Below are 24,236 nucleotides of genomic sequence, written 5' to 3'. Positions count from 1 at the left end.
CCCTTTCTGAATTCTTTCAAAAGGACACTGAACAATGCAGCCTTTGGGAGCCGCCCACTGTACATATCTGCTGAGCCACAGTGTCTCTAATCCTTTCCTCCTCCTCCCCACCTCCAGGCACAGGAGGCTCCTATCCACAGCCTCTGCAGGTGCTATTTCTGTCCATGGCTCTCTATGATGAACCACTGAATAGAAAACCTTGGCGGGATGATGGTCTTTTTGCACAAATATTGTTCCCAGAATACTGCAAGATCATACTAGTTCAGAAAAAGTATGGAATCTTTCTCTATTCTCCCTCCCTGGAGGGAAGATAAAAAACTGTGCTGAGCCACTACAGAAAACAGTACAGAAGTTCCTCAAAAAACTAAAAATAGAACTGCCATATGATCCTGAAATCACATTCCTCAACAGATATCTGGACAAAACTGTCATTCAAAAAGATACATGAACCTCTGCATTCATAGCAGCACTATTCACAGTAGCCAAGACATGGAAACAACCTAAGTGTCCATTAATAGATGAATGGATAAAGAAGTTGTGGTATATACACACACGCACATACACACATACACACGAATGGGTAAAAAAGATGTGGTATATGCACGCACGTGCATGGATTACTCCTCAGCCATAAAAAAAGAATGAAATAATCCCATTTGCAGCAACATGGATGTACTGAGAGATGATCATACTAAGTGAAGAAAGTCAGAAAGACAAATACCATGTGATATCACTAATACGCGGAATCTAAAATATGACACAAATGAACATATCTATAAAGCAGAAACAGACTCATAGACATAGAGAAGAGACTTGTAGTTGCCAAGAGGGAGGGAGGCTGGAGGAGAAAAGAATTGGGAGTTTGGGATTAGCACATACAAACTATTATATATAGAATGGATAAATAACAAGGTCCTACTGTACAGCACAGGGAACTATATTCAAAATCCTGTGATAAATCATAATGAAAAAGAACATATATATGTATATATAATGGAATCACTTTGCTGTAGAACAGAAATTAACACATTATAAACCAACTATATTTCAATAAAATAAATTTCAAACAAAAGAAGGAGAACTGCCCTGATTTTGAAAGAGCAATACCCTTCAGAACACAAGTCAGAATTAGACAAATCAAAACCAAAAGAAATGAAGCTATAATGGCACAAGAAATTCAAGATTAGGGAGACAAACAAGTAAACAGAAAATAAAGAAAACAGTCTGATTCAGTCTGACTCTGCTCAAAGAAATATTTTATGCTTGAAGCCAGGTCTCTTGGGACCAGTAAAAGCCATTACAGAAATTAATCACGCAGCATTATTATTTCCAAGCCAAATTATATTCCTTATTTTTAAACATTTTAACTTCATTTAATTTTCTAGTTATAAAATAATAGATGGCTGTTATAACTTTAAACGATTTTAGGAATGTAAAAAGAAGTTGATGTTTTTGCCTATTCCCCTCACACATAACATCCACTCTCAAATCACATAATTTCAAGGTAAGCAGTTTACAGTGTGATTACAATCAAATGGAGTTAAATTCCTCAGTAAGAAAGCTGACAAGTGGAACAGAAAGCCTCCTCCACCAGTGGAGTGGAGAGACCCTAAAGCAGACCTGATCCCATGGAAACACTTTCTCTCCCAGGCAAGACCCCCTGCTGGACAACGCTGTGATTGCCACAGGATTAGGCTGCTCTTCTCAAGGGTTCATTTCAAGAAGCAGAGGCATTGTCTCAAGGCTTTCATTCCTTCAGCAAATATTCACTGATCCCACCTCTAGATACAAGGAATTGTCTCAGGAGCTGAGAAGACAACGATAAATATCATAGCCAGTGGTTGCTACTCTCATGAAATGGACACGCAAGTAATCAGGTAAAACAATGAAGGTTGATATGTCCCTCATAGCTCAGTCGGGAAAGAATCTGCCTGCAGTGCAAGAGACCTGGGTTCCATCCCTGGGTCAGGAAGATCCCCGGGAGAAAGAAATGGCAAGCCACTCCAGTATTCTTGCCTGGAGAATCCCATGGACAGAGGAGCCAGGCAGGACACAGTCCATGGGGTCGCAAGAGTCGGACACGACTTAGTGACTAAACCAAAACCATGTGTTATTAACAATCCAAAGAGGGCCCTGGGTGTGAAACACAAAATGACTAGGTGGTCAGGGAAGAGTTCTGGAGATGGCGCCATTGAGAGAAAGAAGGACGAATGTTTGTTCAGTGTGGAATAGTGGTTGGGAAGGATATGCAAAGATCCAAAGGCAAGTTAAAAGGGTATGTTTATTCAAGGAAATCAAGGAAGAAGAGGGCTGCAGATTAATGAGATGAGAAACCAGGGAGACTGACTTCCTTTAGTTGCTGTGGGAAGAACAGTTTAGAGAAGAAGTGAGAACGCTGATTAGGAGGTGCATGGGTGTAGTGTTTAGTAGTAGCACTACGAACAAAGCTAGTGGAGGTGATGGAATTCCAGTTGAGCTATTTCAAATCCTGAAAGATGATGCTGTGAAAGTGCTGCACTCAATATACCAGCAAATTTGGAAAACTCAGCAGTGGCCACAGGATTGGAAAAGGTCAGTTTTCATTCCAGTCCCTAAGAAAGGCAATCTCAAAGAATGCTCAAACTACCGCACAATTGCACTCATCTCACATGCTAGTAAAGTAATGCTCAAAATTCTCCAAGCCAGGCTTCGGCAATACGTGAACCGTGAACTTCCAGATGTTCAAGCTGGTTTCAGAAAAGGCAGAGGAACCAGAGATCAAATTGCCAACATCTACTGGATCATGGAAAAAGCAAAGAGAGTTCCAGAAAAACATCTATTTCTGCTTTATTGACTACGCCAAAGCCTTCAACTGTGTGAATCACAATAAACTGTGGAAAATTCTGAAAGAGATAGGAATACCAGACCATCTGACCTGCCTCTTGAGAAACCTGTATGCAGGTCAGGAAGCAACAGTTAGAACTGGACATTGAACAACAGACTGGTTCCCAATAGGAAAAGGAGTACGTCAAGGCTGTATATTGTCACCCTGCTTATTTAACTTATATGCAGAGTACATCATGAGAAACACTGGGCTGGAAGAAGCACAAGATGGAATCAAGATTGCCGGGAGAAATAGCAATAACCTCAGATGCGCAGATGATACCACCCTTATGGAAAAAAGTGAAGATGAACTAAAAAGCCTCTTGATGAAAGTGAAAGAGGAGAGCGAAAAAGTTGGCTTAAACCTTAACATTCAGAAAACTAAGACCATGGCATCTGGTCCCATCACTTGATGGGAAATAGATGGGGAGACAGTGGAAAGAGTGTCATACTTTAATTTTTTGGGCTCCAATATCACTGCAGATGGTGACTGCAGCCATGAAATTAAAAGACACTTACTCCTTGGAAGGAAAGTTATGACCAACCTAGATAGCATAATAAAAAGCAGAGACATTACCTTGCCAACAAAGGTCCATCTGATCAAGGCTATGGTTTTTCCAGTGGTCATGTATGGATATGAGAGTTGGACTGTGAAGAAAGCCAAGCGCCGAAAAATTGATGCTTTTGAACTATGGTGTTGGAGAAGACTCTTGAGAGTCCCTTGGACTGCAAGGAGATCTGACCAGTCTATCCTAAAGGAGATCAGTCCTGGGTGTTCATTGGAAGGACTGATGCTGAAGCTGAAACCACAATACTTTGGCCACCTCATGCAAAGACTTGACTCATTGGAAAAGACCCTAATGCTGGGATGGATTCGGGGCAGGAGGAGAAGGGGACGACAGAGGATGAGATGGTTGGATGGCATTACCAACTCAATGGACATGGGTTTGAGTAAACTCAGGGAGTTGGTGATGGACAGGGAGGCCTGGCGTGCTGCGATTCATGGGGTCACAGAGAGTCGGACACAACTGAGCGACTGAACTGAACTGAACTGACTGATCAGAGTTTCAATAGTAAAAACAGAGAAAAATGGAAGCATCAGAGATACACTTTGAGTGAAAATGTACTGACCTGCTAGGAGGGAGAGAGGACTGAATATCAAAGACTCCCAAGTACTTGCTATATGCCACTGGGTAGAGTATCACTACTCACTGAGGAATCCTCGACGTGTGGCATGAAAAGGGGAGATGATTCAACTCACACATATTACATCTGAGAGTTAAGTGAGCCATTCGCGAAAAGATGGCAAAAAGGCAGTAATTATGTGACTGTGTAGCTCAGGAGATAAGGCTGAAAAGTCACATTTGAGCAGGGGGAAGGGTGCATGTGGAAGATGACATGGTTTTCTCTATCAGACTAGGCTAGGCAGTGTCCAGCTAGCTGATAAAATGTTATTTCTGGGTGCATTTGAGAGGAGGATGTTTTCAGAAAAGCTTAGCATTTGAGTCAGTAGATTGGGTAAAGAAGATCACTTTCACCAATGAGGGTGGGCATCATCTAATCCAATGAACAGAACAGAAATGTGGAAGAAGGGCAGATGTGCTCTCTGCCTGAGCCAGGACAGGCACCCAGAATCCTGGTTCTCAGGCCTTTGGACTCAGACTGAACTTTACCAGACTTTCCTGGTCCTCCCGCTTGCAGACAGTGGACCCTGGGACCTCTGGGTGTCCATAATCACATTAACCAATTCAATCAATCATTCAATCAATCATCAATCCTACTGAATCTGTATCTCTAATACAAATTTTGGTACTGAGAATGGTTCTGCTTAGTCGCTCAGTTGTGTCCCACTCTTTGTGATCCCATGGACTGCAGTCTGCTAGGTTCCTCTGTCCGTGGAGATTCTCCAGGCAAGAATACTAGAGAGGGTTGTCATGCCCTCCTCGAGGGGATATTTCCATTCCAGGAATCAAACCCAGGTCTCCCACACTGCAGGCAGATTCTTTACCAGCTGAGCTACCAGGGAAGCCCGAGAATGGTTTTAGAGGAAGAGCATTTTAAAGATGACTTTTCTGAATCAGTTCTGATGCTTCTGAATTGGCTCTCTAATTTGATTAGATTTAAAGATACTAATGACTATTTCCAGTAGTATAGAGAGCAGTGACAGTCCATGCCAAGATCTGGAAATAGAGATAAGCAGTGTATCTCCACTCAATACTCCTAATCAGCCACTTTCAAGAAACAAGAATCAGATGACTGTGTCTTTATACTTTAAAACTTTTATGTGGAGATCTAACAATTAAGATTACCTAGTTACTGCCCGTGTCAGACAATGTGGTACAAGGATGACTTTGGGGATTTGAAATTTCCAGCTCAAGGACCACATAAATGACTGGAAGCTTCTACGTGTGCCATGCAGACCTTTAGCTCCTCCTGGAGCTAAGGGCTGAAATTGCTGAAAACCAAACACAGAACCTCATACTGTGTATCTACAATTAGAAAAGAATAGGACACTATAAGATGGGATGATAATGTAGGGATGCGGAGCCTCTACATTCTGGAGTCTCCTTTGCTGGTGGAAGAGTCTTCCCATACCCATAATAATTTAATTCGACCATACTTAATTTCATTATACACATAGCTTTGATAGTTGCAGTAAATAATACCAAATATGAGACATGTATGCATATACTGCCCTTAAAGAACTGAATCTTCTTGGGAGGATAAGAAATACATACTTGGAAAAGTAATAAGAATAAAAAGTGTGGTATGAGTACCAGGGCTTAGGATGTAAATAAGAATGATTGGGAATAACATACTTGAGTTGGCCCTTTAAATAGATTTAAAATGAAACGATTTGAGAACTGAAAGCAATTAAGATAATAGCTAATGTAATTCCATTTAATAACTGAGAAAACAAACACAGAGAAACTGACTTCTCCCAATTATGATAGCAACTTACTGGGAACAGAACTCTGGTCTCCTGATTGCTGACTCTTCACTGTTTCCTTTGCAACCACTGCCTTTGTGACTGCTAAAAAAAAAAGGAGAGAAAGAGAGGTGAGCAAAGAAGGCCCTATATAAGCACTAGGAGAAATGTACATCCTTGGCATACATACATATGGATGATGATATCATCCATATCATCAGCATCCTTCACTGCTGATATGTGAATGCTCAGTAAGCAGACTGGTGAAGGGCTCCTATTATGAAGTATCAAAAAGTAAGACTAGAATGGAATGAGCACCTTGGGATGAAAAGATAAGATTAAACCAAACAGAATATTAACAGTCTCAGTCTAGGTATTTTAGATGTTAAATAAGAAATAAAAGTAAGTGCTATATGAATTTCAAAACAGGTCAGATTCCAAAGGCTGAAAGTAATCAGGGCTGGCTTAGTGGAAGGGATAAATTGGCAATGAACATTCAAGAGGTATAGGATTTGAGAGAAGAGGATAATTTAGATAAGGTAAGGAAATCCTAGGATCTGGAAAATCAGGCTGAAAAGGCATGATGGCTCAAGATGATGCAGAGTAAGGAAATCCAACAAACCAAGTAGCTTTGAGGGGACTGAAGAAATAAGACTAACCAGAATGGGAAGCTTGAGTAGAGGGTACCTGGGAAATCAGGCTGAAACGGCATGATGGCTCAAGATGGTACAGAGTCCCAGGGAGGCTGAATGTACTCTGACAGAGACCACTGCAGGTGCTTAAGCAGAATAACTTGATTAACGTTTTAGACTCATATGGCAATGACATATAGGATGGACTGAGCCAAGAGAATAAAAGGGAAGGCCAAGAGCTATTTTTCTAGTAAGAATAATAAAGAATTTTATATACTAAAGAATAATATACAATATTTATAATACAGTGAGCTATTATTTCATAGACACTATGCTAGCTTTTCTCATTTAATTCTCACAAAAACCATATGAAGGAAGTCAAATTATCATCTCCATTTTTAAAATGAGAAAACAGAATCTACATAACCTGCCCAGGTCACAAATCCAGGGAGTGGAGGAGTCAGAATTTGAGCCCAGATAACATGACCCCGTAGCTTACAGTCTTAGCTTCTATGCCATATCCTTCAGTATTATTAAATGTCTCTGAAAGAATCCAAGAACAAAATAATTAGGGCTGAACTAGTGATTAGGAGCGAAAAGAAAATGTATGGAAGAGATGAGACTTTAAAAGGGAACAAAATGACAGAACTTAGTATTTAAGAGATAGATGGGGATGAGAAAGAGTGAAAAATGATCATCCCATCAGGAGTGAAAATACAAGGAAACGATAATACCATTCACCCTTGGAAATCACAGGGGTGAATCCAGAGGGGAAAGATGAGTAGTGTTTCAGATATGTTGCATTTGGAAAGATGAAAAAATATCCATGTAGAAATTAGAGTATGCAGATAAGATACATTTTAAAAACTCAGGAGAGAGGTAGGAGTGAAATTAAAGGTTTTTGAAATTATCTCAAAAAAAAAAAAAAAAAAAGAAATTATCTCACATAAAATGAATAGAGGAAGTAACAAAATTATTTAAGCTCTTTAAGGGGGGGTAGGCAGGGAAGAACCACTCTCTGGGGACCAGCAACGTTGAAAGGCAGGAAAGTGGCAAGAGCAGAAGCAGGATAGGGCAGCCTCCCAGAGTTCAACAGATGAGATTTTGAAGAAGAGAGCAGCTGCCTTCTAATTCACTCTCTCTTCTCTCCTGGAAGATCTCATTCTCACTTATTCCTTACACTATTAGCCACATACATGCAAGTAAGAAGTAAGAGAGGGCTACAGTTGAAGGAGTTTGAATATGTCAACAAAGGGCTGAGGTAAGCAAAGATATCACAAAGGAGTGATTAACTTAAGCATGAGTATGTAACTAGTTGAAAGCAATATTTGCATGTACAAAGACAGAGATGGGTTAATTAAACCAGTTAGGCTGAATCAGGGAAAGCATCTGGAAAAGGGCTGTGTTACTACCAAAAGGTAAGGAAGCTATGTTAATCTCCATCACTTAAACACAATAAGCAAAATTCAGATTATGTGAAACACCACAGGACCAACAACCGGGCTCCTTCAAAGGAAATCCAAGGGAGAAATATGGAGGTGGAACGTGTAGAATAAGAGAAGCTTGAACCAATTACAACCAATCACAACCAATCACAACTATCAACCAATCACAATGTGTGAACTGCATAGGATCCTAGGTTAAACAAGCACAGTAAAGGGGAAAAAAAACAAAACTATGCACAAGTAGAAAACAAGGAACTACATTAGATATTTTAGATATGATAAGATTGTGGTTATGCTTTTTAAAAGTCCTTTATGTTTTTAGAAATCATACTGATATATTTATAGATTTTTGATGCTTGATATGTGCTTCAAATAAATACAGGAGTTATGTGGATAGTGATATAGAAGTGATGAGATTGCTATTCAGTCTCTCAGTTTTGTCCAACTCCTTGTGACCCTATGGACTGCAGCACGCCAGACTTCCCTGTCCTTCACCATTTCCAGGAGTTTGCTCAAACTCATGTCCATTGAGTCGTGAGGCCATTCAACCATCTCATCCTCAGTCATCCCCTTCTCCTCCTGCCTTCAATCTTTCCCAGCATCAGGGTCTTTTCCAGTGAGTCAGCTCTTCCCCATCAGGTGGCCAAAGTACTGGAGCTTCAGCTTCAGCATCAGTTCTCCCAATGAATATTCAGGACTGATTTTCTTTAGGATTGATTGGTTTGATCTCTTTGCAGTCCAAGGGACTCTCAAGAGTCTTCTGCAACACCACAGTTCAAAAGCATCAATTCTTCAGTGCTCAGCCTTCTTTATGGTCCAACTCTCACACCCATATGTAGATTGGCCAGAAGTTAATAATTGCTGGAGCTGGGCACTGAGGTCATGTAGCTTCATTTTTTCCATATGTTTGAAATTTTCCTCACTACATTTTTTTGAAGATGCAGTTTGCTTTGCAAGAATAGGATTTTCTTCCATTTACTGTAGTTTAGATGACCCTGGTTAAGTTTTCTTGACCTGGGTTATGGATTTTAAGCAATCATGGGGATTATCAAATCAGATCTAGACAAAGCTAGAAAATGAAGTGGTCCATCAAAAAACAAGGACTTAGAACACAAGGTTCCACCTGAAATGCGACAGGAGATAGATGCTTCAAGTTATGAAAGGGTTTCAAAGATAAAATTCTAACAAAAAGGACAAGAAATTAATAAGGGATGTGTGTAAGGAGTTTGTTGAGTGAGCAAAGCAATGGTTAAGAAAAATGATTCTGTCCACTCTTGTTTCTAAGACAAAGTAGAGAGTCAATGCCAATGAAAAAGACATGCAGCGATGAGATGACCAAACCACAAAATGGGATATTTTGTTCATGAGAAAAGAATGTGCGCTAAAGGCGCGTTAAGACACTGGAGATCTAGGGGTAGGGTCATTCAGACCTTTGCAAAACGACTTCTGCCATCCTCTCCTCTGTTTATTCCTTTTTCCTCAACGATCCAAAGTGCACAGGTCCTAGGAAAAAGGTGGTAAGAGTAAGGGATAACTGAAGTTTGGAAGAAAGGTTAAAGATCATTTTCTCTCTCTCAATCCTGAATTTAAGAAATCGTGTAAATTAAATCTGTCACCTTTCTATTTGCATGAGGTGGGGTATAGAACGCTCAGGACTTGGAAGGACAAGTTGCTTTACACAGGTTGCAGGGAGGTGACTGGGACCTTGGGCTGTGAAGACCTCTACCCTTTTTCTCTTCTAGGCCTCACCCTCAAGAATTCCCAAAGCCCTAGAACGTTTTTTCCCAGGTATGTAAACCAAACAGCACTAAAGGGTTCAGATGATGGGAAGGGAGTAGAAGGAAGCATTTGAGCTTAAGCGAGGGCTGCTTCTAGCAAGGAAGTCGGAGTGGCGGAATCAGTTTGAGAGTCACGTTGGCAGGCGCTGGAGACACACAATGGGTCAAATCAGAGCGCCTAGGAAGCCAGGGAAAGGACTGCGCTTTATACGGGTCTTTATACGGAAACTGCGCTTGTCAGACTCCCGGGAGACTGCTGCGGAGCCGGGTGGGGTGAAGTGGGGAGGAGGGGGCGGTGGAAGAGGCGGAATCGGGGTAGAGGGCTCCAAAAGAGGGAAGAGATTGATTCCCCTGACGTAGACGGAACGTTCCGAACGCCTCTCCCAAAATCCAGCTATCTCGCTGTTCGATAACCTCGAGAGTTAAGCGAGCCTCAGAGGTCCGCCCCTCCCCTTCGGGTCACCTGCTGGCGACGCCGCGGTGGTTCCGGGTTACGCGCTGGAGCTTGGCGGCGCGCGGACCTCGCCGAATCCGAGCCGCGAGTCCCAGGCCTCCTCCCGCCCGTGGGGGAGGGCCAAGAGAAGATACGCACCAATCAGGATGTAGACTTTGAAGACGTTTACTCTATGGGCCAGTAAGAAGGCGGAGGGCGTGGCCTAGGGGCGGGACGATTGGCTCTTCGGGTTTAAACCTGGGCGGCCGGGCCGTTAACGGCAGCTTGGACGCGTTTGTGGCACGTACGCCTGTGAGCTGCGGGAAGCTAACTGAAACCTGCGCTGGTGCGATAGCCGCGCCGCGGGACTCGGTGCGGCCGACGGACCTCGGCTGGGCAGGTAAGCGGGCAAAGAAGGGGAGAAGTGGTACACGGCCTCCCCCCAGGGCCTCCCGCCCGCCCATGGCTGTAGAGATGGGGCTCTGAGTAGCGAGGAGTTGGAGTCTCCCTCCTCTGGTGGCCGGTCCCCCGGGCGCTCAGTGCAGAGTCCAGGTGTGCGGCCTCCGGGGGCACGTGTGAGCGGCGCCGTGCGTGCCCCCGGTGCGCCCGAACCCCGAGGTCACGTTATGCTCCCACTGCCGGTCCACTGCCCGCCGGGCGGCTACCGCGGCGAGGACCCCAGTGGTCCGTCCACCCGGCTCTGCGAGGGGACCGGACTTTGGGGCGGCGGGACCCGTGCCCGCGGAGGAGTCAGCTTCCTCGGAGGCTGGCCCCGAGCGTGCGAGACGGCGACCACGCCCCGGGCCAGCTGGTGCAGACTCTGTGTTGTCATTGTGAAGGGAGAAACCTCTTCTCCCCTTCTAGTTGGTTTCACCTTTGTCAAATTCTGTATGTTACAGTGCGAGAAACTCTGCCTAGTGAGTTAGGATAGCGTGTAGAATTGAAGAACCCTTTAGTCTTGCCCAGAATGAAAAAAAAAAAAAAACAACTTTTTTTTCCTGGTTATAAAAGTTACACAGTCTCATTATTTTTAGAAATCCAAGCACTGCTAAATACATACTAAAAAAGGAAGAAAATACTCGCGATTCTGTCAGCCACAGATTAAAAATCAGTGTTCCTATTTGGGTTTACTTCAGATATTTACATGACTGTCAAGTGTATTTGTTTTGAATATAACAAAGCATTTTCATTTAAAAAGCAGATCATGCCTCAGTCCCTAGTATTTCAGGAATAAGACGTTTGATCCATATCAAATGGAGACATGCATTATCATTTTTAATGGGGGCATAATATTTCTTGCTGTGGCTCTACCATGCCATATTATTTAACCTGTCCCCTAATGGATGGACATTTGTTCTTCTAACTCATCATCAGAAAACAATATGGTAGTGGTTACTTGCAGACGTATATGTTTGCATTCTTGTCCAGTTTATCTCCTTAGAATAATTTCTTGGAAATGGATGGTGTCTTCGAAATAATGGTACAGTTTAAATTCCGATTCAGGGTGGGAGGGAGGCTAAACAGGGAGGGGATACACACTTATGGCTGATTCCAATACAGCATGGCAGAAACCAATACAGCATTGTAAAACAATTAGAAATAAATTCTGGTTCATGCCAGAGTGCCCTCTAGAAAAACTGTCGGTTCCCCCTCCCCCAGCCCCCTCAGCAGTACAGAGTGTAAGAGTAAATTTCTCCACACTCTGCCCTGCATTAAAAAATCTTACCAATCTAAAAGGATAACTTAATGTTTTTATTTGCATTATTGATGAGATGGAACTTTTTATGTTTATTACTCATGATTTCTTTGATAAATCGTCTATCTTTTGTCTATTCTGCTGGTGTGTGTCACTTTTAATAACTCTTAAGAGGAATGTGAATTAGTGATTTTTGAACCTGTTATGTAATTTCCACTAGTCTGTTGTTTCTTTGGATTATGGTTATCTTTTTTTAGGGTATTTTGTTTTCTTTTGCTCTAATATTGCTGTGCTTGAAGCTACACGCTTCACTTCCAAGAAGTAGAGGAATTTGTTCTAACTCAGCAAAGTTTAGAATCTTAACTAGTGACCCAGCCCCTCTTCCAATTTTAAACCCTTCCCTTCCACTCTTGAAATCCTTTCATTTGTAACTAACTCAATCTTAATCGCTTCAGGCTTTGACAAGATACTGCTGGATATTTTGGTGCAGATAATATCTGTATTTATCTACAAAATATAAGCTGTTCTAGCATCTGTGTGAAGGTTTCCCTTATAGGTAAGGAGAAAGGATTATCAGTTCTTTACATTAAAAAAGAAAGAGAAGAAACTGACAGCTACTTATGGATTTTGCTAAATTGTATATTTTATTATTTGCAAACACCTGTCTTCATACACTCAAGAAAAAGTGTGCAATAATTTGACTGCAAAGAAAACATGCTAATCATAGTATAGTACACAAGCCGTTAAAAAAAAAAATCACTTTGGGCTTTAGTATTGGAAATCCACCCAGCCCAGTGTCCTGTTCCATTTCTGTCCCTACTTTCCTACTTTCCACCTAGTTTTGTATTGCATGAACGTTGAAATGGATGGTGTAATAGTTCTCGCAAAGCACCATTTTATTTATATACGTAACATATACTTACATGTTATGTATATAAAATCTTGTTTAAACTTCACAACCTATTGAAATAATTGTTTTCCAAAGTAAAAGCTAAGTAAGCCCTGCTTTACTTCTTACATTCATTTAGTCCTTACCATGGGTCAGACTTTGGAATTTGTACATTGTATTATATAATACAGATAATTCTGCAAAGGTACATTTGGGGACTTCTGATTTGCTTCATTTGTGATGATTGTCCTGAGTTTTTTCTTTTTTTTTGTCTTGAGTTTTTCTGTGGCAACTACCAGAAATAGTGTCACTAAATCCTTATTCTCCTAGATTTGATAATACATCTATGTTAACCTTGAAAGGATTCCACTTAAGATCAAAGACCCTGATCCTTTCTCTTTTGCTTCTACTATAGACTCTCCTAAGCATGGCTTTTTAGTTAGTTGCTTTTTGTCTCATGTATCATTTTTTAGAGTTGATTTTTTTGATTCCCTAAACTCTGTTCTTTTACTAGGTTTTTGTTTTTGTTTTTTTCAATTGAAAACTAACGGCAGTGCAAGTACATTGAAATAAGGTAGAAAGTTGAAAAAAATAAAGTGCTTTGGTTTGTTCTTATATGTTTAAGTGGGAATATTTTGCTACACTCCATGATTATGCTAAAAACAGAAGGATCTTTACCTCAAAATTAAAGGAGAAAGACCATTTGTGGCTCACATAGCGCGATTAATAGCTGGATAAGCTTCGTAAAAGATGCTGTGTTTTATCTACTTAACTCATTTTCACTAAACCAGTTTATCAAATATATGTTTTGTTTTTAAGTTTTGATACTTGAGCAAAGCTCTTTATGAGAACTCAGATGAGTAGTGTCATTTGCTTTTGAAAAGAACAGCACAACAAATCAGATACTTGTGGGTTCTGGTTTTAATGAATTTGAACACAAGGCACAGGTTTCCAGGTGTATGTAAATACATGTCCATTTAAAAATTTCTTCTTGTCTCCGGCGTCGGCAGCGGTGTCGGCTGCGAGTGGGAAATGGCGGAGTACTTGGCCTCCATCTTCGGCACCGAGAAAGACAAAGTCAACTGTTCATTTTATTTCAAAATTGGAGCATGTCGTCATGGACACAGATGCTCTCGGTTGCACAATAAACCGACCTTCAGCCAGACCATTGCCCTCTTGAACATTTACCGTAACCCTCAAAACTCTTCCCAGTCTGCTGACGGTTTGCGCTGTGCTGTGAGCGATGTAGAGATGCAAGAACATTATGATGAATTCTTTGAGGAGGTTTTCACAGAAATGGAGGAGAAGTACGGGGAGGTGGAGGAGATGAACGTCTGTGACAACCTCGGAGACCACCTCGTGGGGAACGTGTATGTCAAGTTTCGCCGTGAAGAAGACGCGGAAAAGGCTGTGATTGACTTGAACAACCGCTGGTTTAACGGCCAGCCGATCCACGCGGAGCTCTCCCCAGTGACCGACTTCAGAGAAGCCTGCTGCCGCCAGTACGAGATGGGGGAGTGCACGCGGGGCGGCTTCTGCAACTTCATGCACCTGAAGCCCATCTCCCGGGACCTGGGACGGGAGCTGCATGGGCGCCGGCGCAAGAAGCATAGATCTCGGTCCCGCTCCCCGGAGCGTTGCTCTCGGTCCCAGGATCATGGTTGCCGCGGTGGAGGTGGCAGAGGGCGGGAGCGTGACAGGAGGCAGTCGAAAAACCTGGAAAGGTCCGGGCGATTCTGAGCCATGCCATTTCTACCGTATGTCTGCTAGAGAGTGTTGTAGTTGATTGACCAAACCAGTTCATAATGGGAATTTTTAAAAAAAAACAAAACAAAAACAAAGATGGGTTTCTGAATAAAATTTGTAGTGATAAAATAAAATTAAAATTAAAAAAAATAAAAATTTCTTCTTGTTTCTCCTACCTCTAGTTCTCCTGGACAGGAATGACGGAATGTTTAAACGTCTTGTTCAAGAAAGACTTATGTAGCCTAATGGTGCTTTGTTGCCTCCTGGATATTGGTGAGTTTTCTGTGGTTAAATGATGCTTTTAAGTTCTGCATCAACACAAATTCTCTTCGTTGGCTTCTCAAAAACAGTATTTTCTTCCTCTAGTGTGTCACTACAGTCCCTTTTGGCTTTTGTTTCTTCCTCATGGGATAAATGTGGGTGTTCAATGCGTCCCCTACGTACAAAATGCTCGATCCGGGATTCTAATCCTTGGCATTTAGGACGATCCATTAGGGGCTTATAAGTGCGCATTTTCACTCCTTCTACAAAGGCACTGGTCTGCTTCATGACAGAGGGCTTAACATTTCTCCATTCTATCATTCCATCCATCTTTGGTCCTGTAATATATACAGTCAAGCATTATAGTGGATACTTTACCACAACAGAATCACTTCCAAACTCCAATCTCCCTCCCCCACAACCCTGGATAACTTTGGTTCCCATCATACCTGTTCCACAGGGCAGTGCAACAGAGTCCAGTCCTTGCAGCATACTATACAACATCTGAGTTTTCACAGCATGATTAGCCCATAGTTGCTGAAGGTGGGTAACATTGAACTCCTGAACTTCCCGGTCATAGATCCACTTAATATTTTCAAACTTACAGTCATACAAGACTAAAGGAAATTCCACAGCCATGCTAGACAAGAAACAGGATGAGAATACATAGCAGCCATCCAGCAGGTCTTAAAAAACAGGATCAGCTGGCTTAAGAGGAGGGTGAAATTTTGTCAATATGGAGTATCTAATAGTTGAGAAGATATGACACCATTCCTCATGTTGAACAACTTTATAACAACAACAACAAAAAAAACCGCAGCAAACCATGGATCACTTAGTTAGGCTTGATCTACATTACAGAAAATTTCAATTGTAACAAGTCACCTAGAAGTGAGTTGGGCCCACCATAATGCTGTAAAACTATCTAAGGGGCATGGTCCAGACACCTGTTACTTACTAAAGGGACAGAACAATGACAGAAGAAAATGAAAAGGTAATCACTGTTACATGTTCATAATATTCTACAAGTTAAGAGTAAAAGCCTCATGAAGGGAGAATCAGAAACTTAGTTTTTTAGACAATGGTGGGGAGAGGAAGAATATTTTAAAATATATTCTAATATATCTAACGGCAATAGCTGTTTTTTTTGGGGGGGGGGACAGTCTGGGTTTGTGTTTTTAACTTACCTATATTGAGGCTTCTGGGGATTTTTCTCTATGTTCAGCAGCTCATCAATTACCTCTGGCTTCTCCATTCCTTGGCCAATCAGAAAAAGAATAGCCATCATACAGCGGACTTGATGATAAAGGAACGCCTGGCCAGTCACTTCAAACTGGCATAACTGAAAGGGTTCTTGCCAGCCCTCCTCGGCCAGGTTCTGGCCCACTCGCTGTACTTGAGCAGACAGGATGGTCCTCTGAAAATTAATCACCCCATTGGCTACGTCCATTTTACATAAATTCCTAAAATCATGTGTGCCAACGTACTTCTGAGCTGCATAGTTCATGGTTACAATGTCTAAGTTAGCACAAGGGAAAAAATAGCGGTAGGTCCGCTCAAGACAGCTGAACCTAGCACTGAAGCTAGTTTCTACGGGAGCCCAGGCCAGCACGCGGATGTCTGGAGGCAGTACCCGGTTGAGAATGTGGGTATAACGGATCTCTGTAGCCACATCATTGACTTCGTCTTTTAAGTTAAGATCCTCAGAATCCCTGCCCTTTGGAAAGTGAGAACGTAGGTCAAGAGAAATCACCTGTGGAATTAAGAGAACGATATTTAGAGATACAAATAATCTGAATCCTCAGTATGTACACCTAGAATGTATTAGGATTGCTTGCTTTGCGAAACAGGACAATGGCCCTTATCTGTCCAAAGGCACTAACTCCTTTGTCTGTTCGCCCACACCGGTGATAGTTGGATGTCTGCCTGTTTTCTACCAGTCGAGTCTTGGTTAGAGCCTCAAACAGTTTCTCTTCAATTGTATTGCTTGTGTTTTCCTGACTGGCAAAGCCCTGATAGCCCCAGCCCAGATAGGCGATCTTTAGAGCTACATGTCTTTGACCGTGAGCACTGAAATCAAAGGCACGCTTAGCTTTCCGCCCAGCTCCTGAAGAATTCTCTCGAGTGTTTGAGTCCTTGTTCGTGGCCTGTTCCTTTTTAAGTCGCTTTACCTCCTGCTCCAGTTCCTGTACTCTCTTTAGGAGTTTCTCAGTCTGGATTCTGTCTGCGTCATTTTCAGCCATGATATGACAACCTCGGGAATAAATACAAAGAGATCCACCCTATCCGAAAAGAGAGTAAAGAGACACAGTTTTAGTGCTGATTCCCTTGGTGATGGTGGTATCTATCATTCCATTATATTCAAACAGTATCTAAGATTTAATTTGAGGCCTAAGGGATATATAGACGTTGGATTCTGCCCAGGGATACAAGCACTAGCTTCATTATTATGGATCGATCATCTAGATATTATTCTTTTCCATCATGTCTGGGCAATTCACAGTGAAAAAGGAAGGTAGCATCAACCAAAAAATAAAAAAAAAATCCAGCTAGCATTGTTAACATTTTAAGTAGTCAGAATTTAGGGGAAATGTAGATTTCAATTGTTTATTATTCATGAGCCGAGATGGTGGAGGATTGATGTTATTGATATTTTTCCCCTAAAACATTTCCTTTTGATGTCTTATTATATTTGTGCTATCTTCCAATCATAAAATCTTTTTATATGGAGTATTATCTCTAAGTCAAGTTTCTCCTGCTTTCTGATATTACAGATAAAATTACTGCTTGTGGTGGGTGGTGTGTTCTGTCATCTGAAACAGTTCTGTCTTAAAGGTGGTGCAGCAGAAGCGGGCCCAGTGGAAGAAACTTGTCAGTGATTGTACTTCATATTGGAAGTAGAATCTGGAATCAAGATTTTACCCCTTTAAGCAGCTTGATGGCACAAAGAAGGTAATTAAGCATTAAGATCTTTCTAAGTCAAATTTAATGCATGTTCTGATAAGAGATTTCTGTACCTCTAGTAGTTAAAATTGTCATGATGGAAAACTAAAGTCACTCTGTATAATATAATTTAGATATCAGTGTTGAAATTCCTGACGTATTGCAATAATCTGAGGACAACTGTACCTACATCTGTAAACTGGGACGGTACTAGACAGTCTTTGACTGATGGTTACTTTACATCTAGGTAACTCATTTAGTTTTTTGCTCTTTGAGTTTCTATGACAGATTACAAATTTAAATGTAAAAAACGAAACTATACCAGTATTAGGAGAAAACATGACATAACCGTCTTACAATCTTGAAGTAGGGAAGGCATAAGTAAGGAGCTGCAGAAACCCAAAAAACTGCGACCCCCTAAGAATATGTTTCTAACAACCAAAAGTCAGAAGTTAGATAACAAACTGGAAGAAAACTGTAATGATAGTATGTATTTCATATATACTCAGCTTTCATATAAAGATGAATAAGGAAGAAACCAGCAACCTGAGAGGTAAATGGAAACAAGCATATTTCATACAGAGGGAAAAAAATCTTTACAAGTGTATGCAAAGATGCTCAAATTTACTCAATTTAAATAAATGCCAGTATATAGGAGGGTTGTTTCATCAAACTGACTGCAAAGAGGAGAGTGTTTGATAGTATACCACCTTGAAGAGAGGAACAAGCTTTGGAATACACACTCAGTACTTCTTTAGAGGGAATCAGGCAACAGCTATGAAAATTGAGTGCACACATGCCTTTGACCCACCTATTCCATTTCTAGAAATTGAATGTACACATATGCTTGCACAAGTATGTAAAACTTACAAGATATTTGTTATAAGACTTGTTTTTAAGAACAAAAATAAAATCACTAAATTAAATCACTCAGGAATACATAGAATAAATTATGGTATGTCCATACCTTGGACTTCTATATACCTTTAAACAATGAAGTCAGTCTCTTACTTGTGACACTGACACAGCTGGGTCACTAAGACTGTATAGGATTCGAAAGAGTTTCTTTATGGTATAAAAATATGTATATGAATATGGAAAATTACTGGAGAAATGATAAGAAGCTGCCTTTGACAGTGAAACTTGCTTTAGGTGAGGGGGTGGGGAGTCCTTGCTTTAAACTACATGTACATGTATATGTATTAGTTTTTTGCCTGAGAAAAATATCAGAGATACAGGAAATAGTGGGCAGTAGATACCTATTCTAGATCCAGTCAGGAAACTGGCATTGGGTGTTTGGTTTGGGTACTTAAAGTACTTAAGCATAAGGAGTGTGTGCTTGTGATGGTCTTTTGGATCAAATCACTCTCACAGTTAAAAGCATGGACTCTGAACCCAGACTGCCTGAGTTAGCATTCCAGCTCAACCACTTACTAGTGCTGTAACCTTAGGCTATTTAATCTGTCCATGCCTCATGCTACTCATCTGTGAAAAGGAGATACTAAAAGTACTTATCCCACAGCTGTGAGGATTACATGAGTTAATAAATGTAAAGCACACGAAAACAGTGCTGGGTCCATAAAGTGTCCCTCTAAAGTCCAAGTTAGATAATGTACATGAAGCATTATGCCCCATATCATTAATCTCTTGAGCTTTTCTTATGCCAGAACCCACCTATCCTAGGAGCTACTAAAGGTGGCAAGACTTCCAGGCAGGAAAATTGGGAGTGATTAAGAAGAGCCTGGAAATGAAAGCGGGTAATAAACCCTGAGTTGAGTTAATGCCTGCAAAATGACTGCAGCCATGAAATCAAAAGACGCTTGCTCCTTGGAAGAAAAGCTATGACCAAAGTAGACAGCATATTAAAAAGCAGAGACATTACTTTGCCAACTATGGTCTGCCTAGCCAAAGCTATGATTTTTCCAGTAGTCATGTATGGAAGTGAGAGTGGACTCTAAAGAAAGCTGAGAGCCGAAGAATTGATGCTTTTGAACTGTGGTGGTGGAAACGACTCTTGAGAGTCCGTTGGACTGCCTGGAGATCAAACCAGTCCATCCTAAAGGAAATGGGTCCTTAATATTCATTCGAAGGATTGATGTTGAAGCTGAAACTCCAACACTCTGGCCACCTGCTGGGAAGAACTGACTCATTGGAAAAGACCCTGATGCTGGGAAAGATTGAAGGCAGGAGGAGAAGGGGCGACAGAGGATGAGATGGTTGGAGGCATCACCGACTCGATGGACCTGAGTGAGCAAGCTCCAGGAGTTGGTGATGGACAGGGAAGCCTGGTGTGCTGCAGTCCATGGGGTCGCAAAGAGTCAGAGACGACTGAGCGACTGAACTGAACTGAGTTACTGCCCCTCCAAAGTGCTCCCTTACTGCCTGTACTAATCTGTATTTTACCATATACTTAACTGTTGTACTTATGACTGTTCTGTTTCACTGCTATAAAATAGTACATAGGAAGGGAATGGTGTTTGAGCTGGAAGTTTATTATCAGAGGTCTAATCAGTGATTTTCTCTTACAGAAGGTCCTTCAGTGTAGGAGAAGCAGTGGAGGAACTTGTGGGACCTGATGGACAAAAGTGGGCTGATATGGATCCAGAAGAACGAATGCTAGTAGCCGCTAAAGCTTACACTCATATCTGTGCAGGCCACGGTGAGGGAGATGTCAGGAGAGAAGCCCAGTCCATCCTGTATGATCCCTACAGTAAAGCCTCAGTAACCTCAGGAAAGCGACCTGCTTTTCCTGCGCAACTGCATTACCCACACATAGAAAGCAATGCCCCTTCAGAAGCAGTCTCAGAGACCTCCCAAAGACTCCGAAAGCCAGTTATGAAGAGAAAGGTGCTGCGTCGAAAGCCAGGTGGGGAAGTATTAGTGACAGATGAGTCGATGATCAGTGAATCAGAGTCTGGTACAGAAAGTGACATGGATGTCTGGGACTTAAGACAAAGGCTGATGAATCTGCACTTCCAGGAAGACAGGGAATCTCCAGTTGATATTTCACAAAAATTTAGTCTACCACGTGAATACCAAGGAATTTCTCAAGATCAGCTCATTTGCTGTCTACGAAGAGAAGAAATGGGCCCTCCAGCATATGAACAAGACCTGATTGTTGCCAGCCGGCCCAAGTCCTTTATCCTCCCAAGGCTGGACCAGTTGAGCCGAAACCGGGGCAAGATAGACCGGGTAGCCCGCTATTTTGAATATAAACGAGACTGGGACTCCATGCGGTTACCTGGTGAAGATCACAGGAAGGAATTACGCTGGGGTATCCGAGAGCAGATGCTTTGTCGTGCAGAAGCCCAGTCCAAGCCTCAGCATATATATGTTCCAAACAATTACCTAGTGCCAACTGAGAAGAAACGATCTGCCCTTCGCTGGGGTGTTCGTTGTGACCTTGCAAATGGTGTGATGCCCAAGAAACTTCCTTCCTTCCCTCTTTCTCCTTCTTAAGTCTTTTTTTTTTTTTAAACTAGTCTCTCCTTTCACAGGATTGTTTGCAATAATCTGGTTCTTAGTATCTCTCCTTTTATTTAAATAGAAACAACTAACTCAAAATACCATGGAACACAGAGTAAGGACTTGACCCATCACTGGTCTTTCCTAGATATATGTCACATTGGTATCTACCACTTAACTTCCAAATGACCATCACATCTAGCAGTTGCAAGAGGAATCATGCCAGAAAAACAGACCTAGGCTTTCTGTTTTGTCTTAGTGAGCAAAGCCAGCACTATTTGTTTCATGAACTTGTTACTTTTGGCCAGTGTGAGTTGCTGTTTTTATCATTGTGTTTTTAAAGTTGCTGAACAGTAAGCTTACCTATTAAAGACTTTTGGAAATTTGTGAACTTGACCTTATTTTCCCTTAAGTATTTTCCAAAGGCAATCTCAAACCTAGGTTATGATTCTGCTTCCAATCATACTCTGCATCATACTCTCCGCACCTAAATGAGAGCCAAAGGGAATGAACAAAAACCTGGCCTTTACACACAATCCTACATGAAGGAAGAGCAAGATAACCTTTGTTACTAAAGGAATACAGTAATTCCACTAACCATGTTCAATGTTTTTTAATAGATGCTCAATAATAGCACGATATCCCATGCAAGGTTCTAACCCAAGTTTTGTTTCAGAATTATTTCAGTAATATGTTGCCCTCCGTTTGTCACTTCTGGAATGCCATACTTTTTATAATTTGCCTCTGAGATTTTCTTAGAGATCATGTCTGTCATTTGAAAGCTATTGCCACACTACAACAGAGCTTCAAACTTTTAGCAGCTGGAGCCAGATGCAGACATAACAACCAAAATAAATCTGGTTGTTGGGGTCAAATCACTAACTGAGCTCATCTGAACTTTTGGATCTGTTTGTTCTTCACTTCTGTTCCAATAATACCTAAAACCTGGGGGCTGTCAGGTTTAGCATTTAAGCCAGAAGAGTGACAGCAGAAATAGCTTGCTTGTTCAAGGGAAAAACAGCTATGTAACAAAAATGAATGACCTTGACCATTACTATGTGCTAAAATACATTTTCACTGTAATATTTAAGTTACATCATTCATTCACCCAGTTCCATTGTTAAGCATTCATCAGGGAGAGAAATAATCAGTGGCTCAAAGATACATGTAACATTAACTGCAAATAAGTAGAAACTGCCAACTGTCCAATAGTGAAGTAATTAGACATTAGTCATTGGAAATATATGGGAAGCTAATAGAAAAAGGAAAATTAGATCAAGCATACAGGCCGCACACACTGTCTTACTGCACACACAAAGCACAAGGAAAGATCAACACACCTAACTCCAGGTAGTGGGATTCAAGGTAGTTTGTACCTCTTAAAAGTTATCAGCAACATAGCATTTTTTACATACAAATCAGTTTAAAAAAAAAAACTCCCAATGGTTTGCCTCTTCATATATTTCTCAAAGCCCAATATTACCTACCTTATGAAACGAATTAACTAGTCCAAAGGTATTAAACCGGTAGTAAAACATTTTTGGCAAAAGGGAACTGACTCAGTAGTTTTCCCCAGAACGCCACCTCCCCTCAGGGTGAAGCGCAGTGGTTCTCAAGCAGCTGTGTAATATCAGGAAGGGAAGTAAAAGTCGCTCAGTCGTGTCTGACTGCGACCCCATGGTATACGGTCCATAGAATTCTTCAGCCCAGAATACTGGAGTGGGTAGGCTTTCTCATCTCCAGGGGATCCTCCCAACCCAGGAATCGAACCCAGGTGTCCCGCAATGTGGGCAGATTCTTTATACCAGCTGAGACACCACGGAAGTCCAGGAAGGGGTCACCAAATTATCAAACCAATGTTCAAATTTGGGGGGAAACTGTTGCCACACCTCCCCACTCCACATACTACCGGAATCTCCACTTCTAACTAATATTTGGTTTCATGAGCAAACGAATTCTGAGGCAGAAGAGACTACACTCCGCAGTCCCAGGGGCCTCAAGAAATCGAAGTAAACAAGCTCCTAACTGCTGCACGTTTTTGACAACTGCTCCAAGAAGCACCAGACACAAAAACACAGGGTCTTTAGCGAGGTTCCACTTCCATACTCAGAAGAGTGCTCTCCTGAAAAGATCAAGGTATAGAAAATGGAGCATAGGGGAAATGACAGAAACGTCCATCTGTTTGCCCATCGGTTCGTTCCTCTTTGTAGAACCCAGAAAATAACTCACCCCCCAACACCCGCACACTTACCTTCCGGTTGTCGGCCACGCAGCTTTCTTTGAGACAGGAAGCTGTCACTTTGCGCCGGGTCCTCATGGGAAATGTAGTCCAACTTTATGGGAAATGTCGTTCTAAGAGCCGGGAGTGCAGGTTTAACACTGAAATCTGCCTAATGTTTTGCAGTCCGGCCACCTTCTGGGCACCTCCAACAAGGCATGATATGGGGCCTGCGCGAGGACAAGAATAAAAGAGAGGATAATTTCTCGTCCGCTAAAATAATAGAAACGTTAAATTTAAAGAACTTGACCCGATTTTATTCGTAGTTAAATTAGTAGGAAGCTATCACTGACAGTCGAAACCATTTACAATTAGACTCCACATGAAGAGCTGAAAAGGAATGTGATCATCTCATAACAAATGACCGAGATATCTGAGTGACCGAACAAGGACGAGGAGTCTTGCTTCAGCACCACGGAGAGATCATAACTAGGATTTTGCGCGTTTTTCTAGAGATGCTGATTGAAATCTCAAGATTCCGGTTAGAAAAGTTGAAGAAAAAGATATTCTGCTTCTTTTGTCCAGATGTAGCAGTCATTGGTGCAAGAATCTACCCCTGATTGTGCAGGTGAAGGTGGGAGGTGAAGGTTGTACGAAAGGGGAAACAGTTTTCTCCGCGTTGTTTCAGCACGAGGCACGTATCAGAAGTAAGATGAAAATAAGCCGGTATTTGGAAACATGACAGGTATCGAGTAACAGGGACAGTAGTTAGACTTTGAATAACTTTACTTCCTCTCTGCATCTTTCCCATTTGTCCAGTGAACCTCACTCCGTCTGACTCCACTTTCCTATGCCATTCACCACTAGCCTTTCTGACATCTTGCAACGTAGCAGCAGAAATTTCGGGGGAAGGCGGACATGCGAGTTTGAAGCGGGGTG

General features: G+C 41.7%; 3 protein-coding genes across 6 annotated transcripts; 2 read left to right on the top strand and 1 right to left on the bottom strand.

Moving 5' to 3' along the window:
- The first annotated feature begins 10,433 nt into the window (after positions 1 to 10,433).
- Positions 10,434 to 21,475, top strand: LOC133073544 (centriolar and ciliogenesis-associated protein HYLS1). Its single transcript, XM_061167123.1, has 4 exons — positions 10,434 to 10,479; positions 14,593 to 14,683; positions 17,507 to 17,623; positions 20,143 to 21,475. The coding sequence occupies exons 3-4, from the start codon at positions 17,610 to 17,612 to the stop codon at positions 21,071 to 21,073; spliced, it is 945 nt and encodes a 314-aa protein (XP_061023106.1). The 5' UTR covers positions 10,434 to 10,479; positions 14,593 to 14,683; positions 17,507 to 17,609; the 3' UTR covers positions 21,074 to 21,475.
- On the top strand, positions 13,676 to 14,404 carry LOC133073545 (splicing factor U2AF 35 kDa subunit-like). Its single transcript, XM_061167139.1, has one exon. It carries the CDS (start codon positions 13,697 to 13,699, stop codon positions 14,402 to 14,404), a length of 708 nt encoding a protein of 235 aa, XP_061023122.1. The 5' UTR covers positions 13,676 to 13,696.
- On the bottom strand, positions 14,680 to 23,361 carry LOC133073528 (tRNA pseudouridine(38/39) synthase-like). Of its 4 annotated transcripts, none has more exons than XM_061167092.1 (5): positions 23,331 to 23,361; positions 16,843 to 16,953; positions 15,859 to 16,424; positions 15,121 to 15,311; positions 14,680 to 15,009 (listed from the first exon to the last, which is right to left on the bottom strand). In XM_061167092.1, the coding sequence occupies exons 2-5, from the start codon at positions 16,912 to 16,914 to the stop codon at positions 14,699 to 14,701; spliced, it is 1,140 nt and encodes a 379-aa protein (XP_061023075.1). In that variant the 5' UTR covers positions 16,915 to 16,953; positions 23,331 to 23,361; the 3' UTR covers positions 14,680 to 14,698. The 4 variants fall into 4 exon arrangements, with proteins under 4 accessions (XP_061023075.1, XP_061023091.1, XP_061023066.1 ...); XM_061167108.1 differs by lacking the exon at positions 23,331 to 23,361 and adding an exon at positions 22,567 to 22,632 and having other exon boundaries at positions 16,525 to 16,953; XM_061167083.1 differs by lacking the exon at positions 23,331 to 23,361 and adding an exon at positions 22,567 to 22,632.
- Between the last annotated feature and the right edge of the window lie 875 nt (positions 23,362 to 24,236).

The sequence above is a fragment of the Dama dama genome, chromosome 2, assembly GCF_033118175.1.
Source record: "Dama dama isolate Ldn47 chromosome 2, ASM3311817v1, whole genome shotgun sequence".
Taxonomy (NCBI): domain Eukaryota; kingdom Metazoa; phylum Chordata; class Mammalia; order Artiodactyla; family Cervidae; genus Dama; species Dama dama.
Note: the sequence above shows the minus strand (reverse complement) of the source record. Positions and strands in the feature narration are given on the sequence as shown.